The sequence below is a fragment of the Acanthisitta chloris genome, unplaced genomic scaffold (genome assembly GCF_000695815.1).
Source record: "Acanthisitta chloris isolate BGI_N310 unplaced genomic scaffold, ASM69581v1 scaffold789, whole genome shotgun sequence".
NCBI classification, from domain to species: domain Eukaryota; kingdom Metazoa; phylum Chordata; class Aves; order Passeriformes; family Acanthisittidae; genus Acanthisitta; species Acanthisitta chloris.
In genome coordinates, this window is record NW_008691775.1 from 13,535 (window position 1) to 25,470 (window position 11,936).

An 11,936-nucleotide genomic window follows, 5' to 3' on the forward strand; every position below is an offset into this window, starting at 1 on the left:
CCTCCTGTCAGGGAGTTGTAGAGGGTGATAAGGTCTCCCCTGAGCCTCCTCTTCTCCAGGCTAAACAATCCCAACTCCCTTAGCCTCTGCTCATGGGACTTGTGCTCGAGTCCCTTCACCAGCCTCATTGCTCTTCTCTGCACCTGCTCCAGCACCTCAATGTCCCTCCTCAACTGAGGGGCCCAGAACTGCACACAGTACTCAAGGTGTGGCCTCACCAGTGCTAGAGTCCAGGGGCAGAATCACTTCCCTGGTCCTGTTGACCACGCTGTTCATGAAGAGGGAGGCAGCTGGAGAGTTGTATGTTATTGTATTAATCATATCTTCATTATGAAGGCATGAGAAAGAATAATTAAGAGGGATTTATTGGGGCAAGGAATGATGTATTTCTTATTATGTGTGATAAAAGTATCTGACAGAGCAAGAAGTCGTGCAAAGCACTGAAGTACATTGTCAGTCTGAATCATGTTAAAATCTTCCAGTATTTGTTGGCGTAGCTTTCCAAGTTGTTGGGTGTTGGTTTTTGTTTTGTTTTCTTTCTTCATTGTTCTTTCTCTTACATAGCCTGTCATCTACATCCATGTTTTGGTGGAGATTTCCAGTCTCTTACTGGCCTCTGTCTTTTGTAGGCTCATACATGCATATACATGAACAGTCATTCATTTTTTCACAGAGGTCTTGAAAAATGGGTTGGATATTCTGTACCCAAGGCACTAAGCTTGTTTTTGCCAAAACCAGAAGCTAAACATGACAAGGCTCCTGTGAAAGCAGTTTTCTGGATGCGAAGGTGGTAGAGTTCAGTGGGTGATACCTCTGTGCTTGGAGATGCACATTCTAATGTGTTACCAGTGGTCCATATACATCTGAAAGTGGCTGTTTCCCACTTACTGTGATTTGATGAATAAGAAAGGATTTGGTTTGTGTTTGTTCTCCTTTTCCACCTTAAAAGTTGGGTTATTTGAGATCTGTAAAAGTAAGAGAAGATCCATTGCACTTAAAGACTTAGCAGCTTGTTTTTGTTTTTTTTTTTTTTTTGGTAGCCTTTCCCAAGAGATAATTCCATTTCTGTCTCTGCTTGCCAGCAAGACTTTGATTAATTAACAAGATTTTTGTACTACAGAGGATACAAAAGCTTCCTCTGGTGTTAACATTTGATGTGCAGTTGACTTTTTTTTTCCCTTTTTTACTGCTTTTAGTGGAACTGAAGTCCCAATAGTACAAAACTTTTTTCACTTGCTATAAATGCAGTAGCTATTAAATGTGTAGGGGAAACTACTAAATCACTGCAATAGAACTTGTTTCAATTGGCATCTGGTAAATAGTAATCTTGCCAATTTGGATTAATTGTAAGTACACATGCAGCCTGACACATTACTTTATTATATTTGCCCATACAACTAATATTCTTACTGGTGTTTATGCTTATATTTACAGCTGTCAAGCAGTAGCTCAGTCTTGTTTATTTCCTGCACTATTATGTGCTATATCCTTAAAATATCTGAAAAGTCATGCTTGATAATAATTGAGGTTTAAAATTATGTGGCATTTTTGATGCAAGTAATGTAGCTGAAGATACCTAAAACCTCTTGTGGGCATCAAATTAATGTGTTCTACCCAATTCAATGAATTTCAGGTCTGTGTTCCCTTTACATATTCAAGCAAACCCAAAGGAGTGTTCAGGCAAACAAATGCCACATGAATGAGCCTTGTGCATGTGAAATGGAAGTAGCTGCACATTGCAGATAGCTACTTCTTTGTCAATAATAGGCTCTTCTTGTTGCGAGTTGGTGTTGCTATGGCTTATTGACCATGGATTTAATACAGTTTTTTGAGTACTGTGCGTAGCAAAGCTCTGTGTGCAGCATGAAATTCCAACCTGGGGTCAGGGTGTAATGTAAATAAAGCAGTCAGTGCTTGTTCGCCTTGTTCTTACTTGCTCTTAACAGAATGAAAGTTATCCAAACTGTTTCATCACAAAACATGCCATGTTTACTCATAATTGGTTTTCATTTCAAAGTGCTGATTGTCTCTGACCGTCATCGCAGAAAAGAGACTCTTAACTTCCAACCTCTTCCAGTTCTCCTTCTCAGTTCATTGGCATAGTTTCCTAAACTAATACCTCAGAGAATCCTTCCTGGCAGTCAAAAGTTGTCCATAGTAAATCATGTAGTGCAAGTCTAGTTGGGAGAAAAATTGGTAAAAATAAAAAAAACCCAGTTATATTAAGTTGTTCTAAGGTCTGCATTTGGATCTAAATGTTTTCTTCATGTAAAACAATTATGTTTTTATGACAATGGGATTCTATAAGCTATTCAGGTACTAGAAATAAAACCGTAGAAATCACAACATTTAAAGCTCTGGAGACAATTTCTTGGGTTTTATATCAAAATTACGTTTCTCCATCTCTGTCACTAAGCACATAATAAACATTCAGAAACTGAATACCATGGTGGTTGATTCTTTTTCTCTTCTGCTCTCCCATAGCTCTGTGGAGTTCGACTTGAATGTAAACAATGTTGTGGGGATAAGGAACACATTCCTTCTGAGAAGTTATGCATTCAGTAAGTATTTATTGCAAATTCTTATTTCTATGGACTTTGCTTTTTGAATTTGTATTTGGGTATTGAGATAATGTTGAAATTCAGTTTGATACCTATCTAGTTACCTATTTGGCTGCATTAGACAGCTTTGTGGCAAGTTCTTGTTGCTCGTTCTGTGAAGAAAACATATATCAGCTAGGTGTGTTTGTAATTGAATGTTGTAATATTCAGAGGATGACAAAGATTTTTCATGTTAAGGTCCACGTGCCTACTACGAGGACTGTTCCAGTTATTCTGCAGATAATGAGGTCATTACACTAATGCTTATCTGGTAGCACAATCTCCAGTTTATTTCCCCACAGGATGTGTGGCTGATGGGTAGCTGTGTCTCTATGCTGTTACAGAGTCTTTCCTTGGAAAATCCAGCATACTGCTTCAGTATTTATACTAAGATGAAGTCAAAACTGGTTTGTGTCTCCTGAGGAGTTTGTGTTGTAGGGAGAGACTGTGAAACAGACATCTGAAAGGGAAGTAGTAAGAGCAGCACTCCTAGTGCTGAACTAGGGTTTTCTGACTTAGCATCACAATGCCATTTGGCAGATAAGTACATAAGGAGTTTACCTCAGGCTATTTCTTCTAGGGCCTTTGCATTTGTTCATTTTGGGTCCTTCAGTTCTTATGTAAAAGAATTCCTTTCTATTTAGAGTAGGAAGTTATCAGTAGAAGCGAGCTTTACTAGTAAATTTTTACTAATATTTCCGTCAGAATAGTTTGTGTTCCATATTCATGTTAGTCGTAGAGTCTGCAACTTGTGCTGGTTCGGTTAGTTCGCTGTGGTTTCTTCATACATCCACAATAGTGTATGGCTGGAGGAAGATTTCCTTCCAAGCTTAAAAAGGTTAGGAAATAATCTTTGTCATTCATGACTGTGGGTGAGGGGTCACTTTCACCAAGCTGAGTGTTGATATATTTGTTCCTACCTTCAGCCACAGGTTTCCCTTATTCTTCTCAGGAAGTCACTGTAGGGCAGAGATGAATCAGATGTGAAGAGAGCAGTGGAAGGGGTGCTAGTATCCTACCTTTTATTCTGTTCTGCCATGGTGCCCACTTTTATCAGGCCAGTAAAATGAAATTTGTCTCCTGACGAAGGACAAATACTTTCTTAAGGTCAAGGAGTGAGTTAGTAGCTAAGGGAGACTTGTGATTGCAAATATTGTCCCTGATGTGCTGGACCTTCCTAAATAGAAAAACTCTATGAAGCAGACATTTTGTCTTCCTTGGACCAGAAGACTCTCAGATGACATAAGGCAATCAAAACTAAATAGAAACTTTTGTCAGACACTCTCTTTGCATACTTTTATAAGTTATATCAGCAAGGGTGGGTAGCATTAGAAGTTTTGGGTTCAAACTGATGGAGTGGAAGTTTAGGTTAGATATTAGTGAGGGTGGTGAGACACTGGCACAGGTTGCCCAGGGACATGGTGGCTGCCCTGACCCTGGCAGTGTTCAAGGCCAGGCTGGATGAGCGTTGAGTTGAGCAACCTAGTGAGGAGGTGTCCCTGCCCATGGAAGGAGCTTGGGCCTAGATGACCTGTAAGGTCCATTCCAACCCCTAGATTCTGTGATTCTATTATCTGTTCACTTAAATGTGTGGTTGAAGGGCTTCACCCTGTGTGGAGGAAAGAAAAAAAAGATCAAGTAACTTCTCATGTGGAAAATGTATTGGTCTCTTTGTTCCATTAGAACAAATGAGATGCTCAGGCAAACAAGTTGTCCTTGGGCCTAGATGACCTGTAAGGTCCATTCCAACCCCTAGATTCTGTGATTCTATTATCTGTTCACTTAAATGTGTGGTTGAAGGGCTTCACCCTGTGTGGAGGAAAGAAAAAAAAGATCAAGTAACTTCTCATGTGGAAAATGTATTGGTCTCTTTGTTCCATTAGAACAAATGAGATGCTCAGGCAAACAAGTTGTCTTAGTGAACATGATAAGGATGAAGTGAACATGATAAAAAAAGCCAAATCTTCTAAATATTTCTGTGGATACTCATATCTCTTTTTTTGGAGTTTGTTCTTCTGTGTTGGTGCATAGATGCTGTAGAAAACATGAGAGGTGATGGGGCAAGGTGAAGCTAAATGTCCACAGAAAATGTAGGTAGATTTGAGCAGAGCTAGAAACTGAAGCCTGTGGCGTTACCAGGGGGTTGCTGAAGGAGGCATGTGTGTGATTAAGTCAGCAGTTGTTGGTAGGTGTTTTTCAGTTAGTGGAAGCTGCACTCTATCTTTGAGCAAATGACATCACTCAGCATTTTCTTGAGGTGGTATCTTGTATCAGAGTACCAGCCAAAGTTTACTGGTCTTATTGCACACTGACTTTGGTATATACTAATTAGAGGCACCAGCAGAAATAGAATCATATCTCAGGATGAGTTCAACTGAAAAAAAAGATCTTTTGTGCTGTGACACACACATGAAGGAGTCCTGTGTGGAACTGTAGTTTACCTGTGTTCCCCAGAAATTCAGAAGATCATACCTGGAATGTGACTGTATTCAGGTCTTTCCTCATGGAAGGCACATGTCTTGGTTTAAAGAGATATTGTATATAGCACCTGATCTACATAAAAAGCTGTTGAGGACAAGGCAGATTTAATGTTTGTATGCAGGGGTTACTGCTTTCATAGCTCCTGAGATAGACTTAGGAATGAGCCCTGTGTCCTCCAGCCAGGAGAATTCCTTTCTCTGTCCCCAGAGTTTATATCACCCAAACAGAAAAATAACTTAGGGTCTGTCCTGTCAGGGAAAATCAGCACAATAAACTGGAGAGAGCTTAAAAGTGCAATGTGATACTGCTGTATTGACTGGTGATGTACCCAGTATTGTCTTTTCTGCAGGTTTCCTGGCATATCCCTAGTAATGTGTGTGTGGACCTTACTACTCAAAGGCAAACATGTTGTTCTGATTTTTACAGCATGAATAGTGCCTGTAGAATAACCAAGTAAATTCTATAAAATTCTTGCAGAAGGTAACCTTGGAATACAAAAATGTCACTTTGGTCAAGTAGGAACAAGTGCTGATTAATTACTGTCTAGTTCAATGTACTTTTTCTGAGATGTGTTCATTTTACTTGCAGTTGAGAATCGAGTTCGTCCATTAGTACTCGTTATTAAGAAGTGGGCAAGATTTCATGAGATAAATGATGCCAGTCGTGGTACTTTAAACAGCTATAGTCTTGTGTTGATGGTTTTGCACTATTTACAGAGTAAGTACATTGTTTTACATGTTGAAACTGTCTCATTTAAGCTCATATTTGTGTTGATTTACTCTTTAATAAGATTAAACTCCATCAACAGTCATATTCCTCTCAGAAAAAGTTGAGAGTAAAGTGAGTTTACCGCATTTCCTTGGTGCTGCATTTGTCAATAACAAGTGGACCTCTTCTCTGGAGGCAGAGTTACCAGCTAAAGAAAGCTTTTTAATAACTTAAAAAATAAGTGTACCTTCAAGACACTGTGTAAATATAAAATAAACTCAAGCACTGCTTAACAAAAAAATCTGCCTTTGAACAAAGGGAAAATAATCTCTAGTTAACAGAAATTTGCCTTTTCTTAGTATGTTAAGGGGTTGGATGGACCTTAGAGATCATCTAGTCCCACATCCTCTCTTTGTCCTTTTAAAAGGACAAAACCTAAACATAATTTCAGGGGGGTTTGTTTTGTTTGATTGATTTTTCTTTTGTTTGCTTATGGATTTGGGGTTTTTTTTTGTGGTCTGTTTGTTTATTTGTAAACTTTCAGGAAAATTCATAGGGACACCAAATACTGAGGGGTCATTTTACTGTTTGCTGGTGAGTGAAGGCCTGAACCTGGAGGACATGTGTATGCAAGAATGCACTGTCATGTGGTTAGATTTTTTCACTGGTTACTGTCTTCTGTAAGGTAACAAGTGTCAAAGATGATTAGAAGTTACTTCCAGTGGCAGTATCTGTTCTTGTGACTCTAATATGTTGAAACATGTCTCTATGGAGCTGGAGAGCTTTACCTGAGAAGCTAAGAATCCTTGAGGAGAATTCAAAAAACCCCATGAGGTCCAGAAATGTTTTTGAGCAGTAGATTGGAATGAGCTTATTCCCCTATTTATTTCCTTCATCAGAGAAGTCCACACCTGTGGTTGTTTTTGTTTGCAATTCTTGCCTAAGACTTAAGGAATCTTTTAAGAAATCATTTAGTTCAGTGTGAGTTTCTTGGTTGCTTACTGGGAGGTAGGTGGCTTCAGAAAGAAATGCAAGTGTACGTAGTTTGCTAAGAGATTGGAATAGAGCTTAGAGGTGATCTAGTCCTGACCCCCTGCCCTGGGCAGGGACACCTCCCACCAGAACAGGTTGCTCAAGGCTTTAGCCAACCTGGCTGTGAACACTGCCAGGGCTGGGGACAGCCTCCCTGGGCAACCTGTGCCAGTGTCTCATCACCCTTACAGGCAAACATTTCTTCCTAATATCTACTCAAAATTTCCCCTCTTTCAATTTGTACCCATTGTCCTTTTTCCTGTCACTGCAGTTGCTAGCAAAGAGTCCCTCTGCAGCTTCCCTGGAACCTCTTCAGATACTGAAGTTGCTATGATGTCTCTAGGCAGACTTCACACCTTGTGAATATGCCTGTAGAAGTATTTATTTGATTCCTGTCAGTTCATTGCTGCTTGTATTGATTCTACATAATTTTTTTTATTTTTTGTACCCTTGATTATTCTTGTCTATGTTATTTTAATGACTACTGATTCTTAACATTTTATGATCATATGTGTGGACAACTTTCACAGACTCTCATTTTAGACTTTTCCTTTTTGTCAGTTTGTGTAGGTTTTAAACTTTATTTTTCAGTCAGATAGGAGTAATATTTAGCTCCTTTGACAGCTTGTTTGGCCTGGAGTGTAGGTACTTGCTGCAGAGTGGATGGCTAACCATGTCTTAGTTTCAGGATGGCACTACACCCACTCTGTACTTGAGTGGAAAGCTTTTTATCAGTTGACTCAAGCTTATGGCTTGCTCTAAGCTGAACAGTGTGTGTGAAAGGGGACCTCTAAGGGCATTTTTTTGTACTTGGGATCCAGTTGGCAGGATCTCTTTTCAGTTCTTTGACGCCCAGACCTTGTTTTTGTAGTTAATGTACTAATCTTGAGGACAGTAGGACATAAGATAATCTACCCAGTGAGTATGGTGTTTTTCTCCTCTGCAGCTACTGTGGTGGAATTTCGTAGATTTCAGCGCTTTTGTGATAAAAACTAATGAAATGGCCAAGTCTGTTGTCTTAACACTGAAACCACACTGTAGGTGACTGAGTAGATCCTTAATACACACCAGGGGAAAAAAAATAAGTAAAAAAAGTGTTGGAGATGAAATGCCAATGAACTTAAAGTGATTATTAGAGTCAAAGTGAAAGTGCTGGGAAGTACTAGATGTGATGATTGTGATCCAAAGGAGAAGCACAAGCTGGAGAAGGGGAAAAATTGTCTTTACCTGGTCTAGGAATGAGTGACCATCTAAATAGTGACTTGATAAGCATTTTATGGTTAGTGTTACACTTGTGGTGGAAACAGGCCTTTTCACTTGGAAGTCTATTTTCATTGTATCACAGTTACTCTAGGGGCTTTATTAGGTGCTGTCAGTCGTGAATAGCCAACACTGAGCTGTTCATAAGGTAACATACCAAAGGGAAAAGAGCAGGACTTACATGGGAGTATAAATGTGTAGCCTTGACAGAATGTCAACAACACTGCAAGCATGAGGGCATTTCCTGTAGTCATCTCTGGCAGCTGCTACAGCTGTCTAGAGAAGGGGAAAGAGGTTCAAGTAGGTCCTTCTTCATACAAAACTGATCAGTCAGCTGCCCTGGAAGGATCTGCAGTCCACAAACCAAAGAGGAGCCTTTTGCCTGTGTTTCATCAGCCTTTTCTGCCAAAAAAGTCCCCTGAGTTGTGGTTCAGGACATGTATTTATCACTAGCTGTTTAGATTCTGATGTTTTATTCATGTAAATTTTAAGTTGGGGTTTTTTTCCTGCTACGTGCATGTGATGGTCCTGAAAGTAGCTTGTGTCCTTCTAACAGAGTTTTCATTGATGTTACTTGGGAGGGGGAAAAAAAAAAAGCTTTCTTTTGCAGTAAATGGTGTCCCTGTCTTCACTAGGCAGATTTCTTTCCTGTACTACTTAATTAATTTCCATATTCTTATACTCATTTGGATGTCTTTGAGCCCAGGTTTAGTGTGGCTTGAGTTTATTTTGTAGACATCAGTATGTTGCACATGAACTTTCTTCCAGGTAACAGGTCTGACTTGTACCATTACTTGTACAGAAAAAGGTGGTAATGAAAAATGATATGGCAAATGCTAGTGGTAAGTGGTAATTTTTCCCCTGAAGTCCATCCTCTTTGCAAGGCATACAGACCCAGATACAGTATCCTGATTGGTTGGATTGCTCAGATTTTGTTGCCTTTTATTTTATTGTGGCAGAGGACTGGAAATCATCCAAGATGTTACAGAAATACGAGCTCTTGCATGTTTCAAAACACCCACAAACCAAATAAAAATAATATTAAAGCAGCTGTGATCGTATTCTTAGCAGTTCTGATACTTCATGTATTGTACTCTTTGAAGACACTCCAAGCACATTCTGAGAGTTCTGCTGTTCTGATTCTTAGTCCTTATGGAAGAAGGATTCTGTAACATCCCTTCCCCTGTGAGGCTTTGTTGCAGTGTGAATTGAGTCTCAAGTCGAAGTCCTGTGTACTGAATTTAATTATTATTCTCCCTAGTGAATGATGTAGACCAGTTGTTTAAAAAAAGCCTGATGAAGGCATGATGCTAAAGCTTTAGTTAGTGCTCTGCTGCTGCTCTAAGGCTTGAGTGGGATGTGAATACTTTTGGAAGTTTTTTCTGTCTATCTGCAGAACCACCTAATCTGGGTGATAATTTTCCCCCTGTTCTATATATTGTGCAATAGATGCTCTCCCAGCCCATGATTTTCATAAAAGTGACATATGTTTGGTTCATTTTGTGTTTGTTAGTATCTCTGATGAGTGCAATGACCTTTATAACCTGTTTGCCATTTAGTAGACCAACTAACAGCATAAGTATATATATTTGGGGGGGATTTTGCTTGCAGTGCCTACCAAGTTCCATAGTTTCATAGTATGTTAAGGAGTTGGAATGGAGCTTAGAGGTGATCTAGTCCTGACCCCCTGCCCTGGGCAGGGACACCTCCCACCAGAGCAGGTTGCTCAAGGATTTATCCAGCCTGGCTTTGAACACTGCCTGAGTTGGGCCATCCACAGCCTCCCTGGGCAACCTGGGCCAGTGTCTCATCTCCCTCGCATTATAAGTGTGTTGGGCATTTTTCTTTAAATTACTTTTGGAGTATGTAATACTTTGCAGCTGAAAAATGTGTGTTTTTCAGTATCTGCAGATGTCTTACACTGTGATGGAGTTGTATTAGATATAGGAGGAAAAAAAGAGTGATGAAAAAAGCTCTGATTTTTTTCTTGTAGCGAATCTAAGTGATTTTCTTACAGTCATGAATTAATACAAATTTTAGAAATTGGGAGTTGTACCCTGCTGCTCTGAAATCTGTCATGTCTTCCACATATAGTAGTATCTTGGTAACAGCTTCCCTTAGCTGAATAAACTTGTACTACTAGGAAATATAGCCATAGAATTATTGGCTGAATAACTTTCATTTTACAAAATGCATGAAAGTGAAGTTCTTGATAGATGATTTTAAGATAGAATTTCAATCCAAGTCTTCGGTGGTGTTGATATGATACTGTTTCCTGTGAATTAAGGGAATCACAACAACTTTAAACTCCTTTTTTTTTTTTTACAGCCTTATCTGAGCCCATCATTCCATCCCTCCAAAAAAATTACCCAGTAAGTGTTTCTTAATACATCAACTATGTGTATGAGCCTGCTTATCTAAATATGTGAATTCTTAACTATCTCTAGTGGATTAAGTTGGGAACAGTCTGTAAGTCTAGTCATTGATCTGCTAAACATAAGCGTGAAAGAGGTTATTTGCTGCTTTTGATCATTTCTTTAATGTAAGTTCTGGTGTGTGTGAGAAGATTTCCCACACAGTTAGAAACAACTGCTAATGAAAGCTGCTGACCTAATTCTCTTTATGCTGGCCTGAAAATATCCCTGTGTCAGCTGTAACTTTCTGCTTCTTATTTCTTAGTAAGTTAAGTAGTGGGTTTCTTTCATCTAGCTCTGGTGTTCCAGAATTCCATGCCCTCCCACAGCTGTTGAGTTGCCTGATATTTCTGTGACCAAAGAGTGAGAGAGACACATTTACTAAGGAAACTTTTGAGACATCACAAAATTTGGCTTCAGTCCCACAAGAAAACACCTTTGTGGGACTTTGCTGTTATATCCGGATCATACTCTGTGGAGTACCAGAGAACTCAGTGTGCTTTGATCCCTCAACAATTAGTAGTGTTATTAGTGAGATTTAAGCTTAGGAAGTTTACCTAGAACTAACACCTGCCCTGCTAAATATTTGTGGGCAAAAATGCTACTGCGGAATAATTCTATGCTATAACTTATTTACAGACACTCCTCAGTTCCTTCCTCATTACTTTTCTTCTCACATATCACTTGTTAATTTGTTCTTTATTCAGAGTTGCCACAGTTTGGTGTCCCTGTCTGTGTACGGTTTTGTTTTATCTGCTGCTGACAATTGTGCTGAGGCAGTATCAGAAAGCCATTCTGTCTTTTGCATATATTTCCTATAGTGCTGAAACAGGAATATTTAATGACACTGTTCATCAGGGAGAAAATACTGTGGCATCAGCCATTTTTGAGTAATTGGGGTAATCGAGATGCAGGAGAAAGCGTTGAGCTATAATACACTGCAGTTTTATTTCCATGTTGTAAATCTGCTTAGGCATACCTGTGCTACCTTTTTATGGTCTTTATCTTTTCCTCTGATTTTATTATCTTACTGTATACCCTCTAATTCCTTCACTGTGAGCATGAAGAACATCTGAAGCTGTCAGTCATTTCTTGTTCACTTAGCTTTATCTGATAGGTTTTCCAGTTGCTAAATTTGCTCTTTATGTTTCCTTAGAGTTCATGTGCTGTAGTATTTTAAATAACATGCTACACAAAACTTAAAACTGTAAGAATTGGTAGCTTTTGACTCCTTTGTAATCATAACGCAAACATTTATTTTTGCAGTGTTTGCACTGTGTGAAAACCTTCAGAGCACTGTGCAAATATTAATGCCTTCAGTGATTAAGGCAAAAGTGCACAGTACCATAAGCTGAAAAATCTAATTAATCTGCACTAAATGCAAAGTTTTATCTCGTGTTGTGTGAAAATGGTAAATGACTTGCAGGTGCCTCTGTTTCTA

At 39.1% G+C, this 11,936-nt stretch overlaps 1 protein-coding gene across 1 annotated transcript in view; it reads left to right on the forward strand.

Moving 5' to 3' along the window:
* PAPD4 (PAP associated domain containing 4) overlaps window positions 1-11,936 on the forward strand; it is a 32,025-nt gene that overhangs the window by 11,987 nt on the left and 8,102 nt on the right. Inside the window, exons 8-10 of the mRNA XM_009082339.1 lie at window positions 2,485-2,561; window positions 5,670-5,798; window positions 10,410-10,453. Coding sequence (XP_009080587.1) covers window positions 2,485-2,561; window positions 5,670-5,798; window positions 10,410-10,453 — 250 coding nt within the window. The remainder of the gene's footprint in view (window positions 1-2,484; window positions 2,562-5,669; window positions 5,799-10,409; window positions 10,454-11,936) is intronic.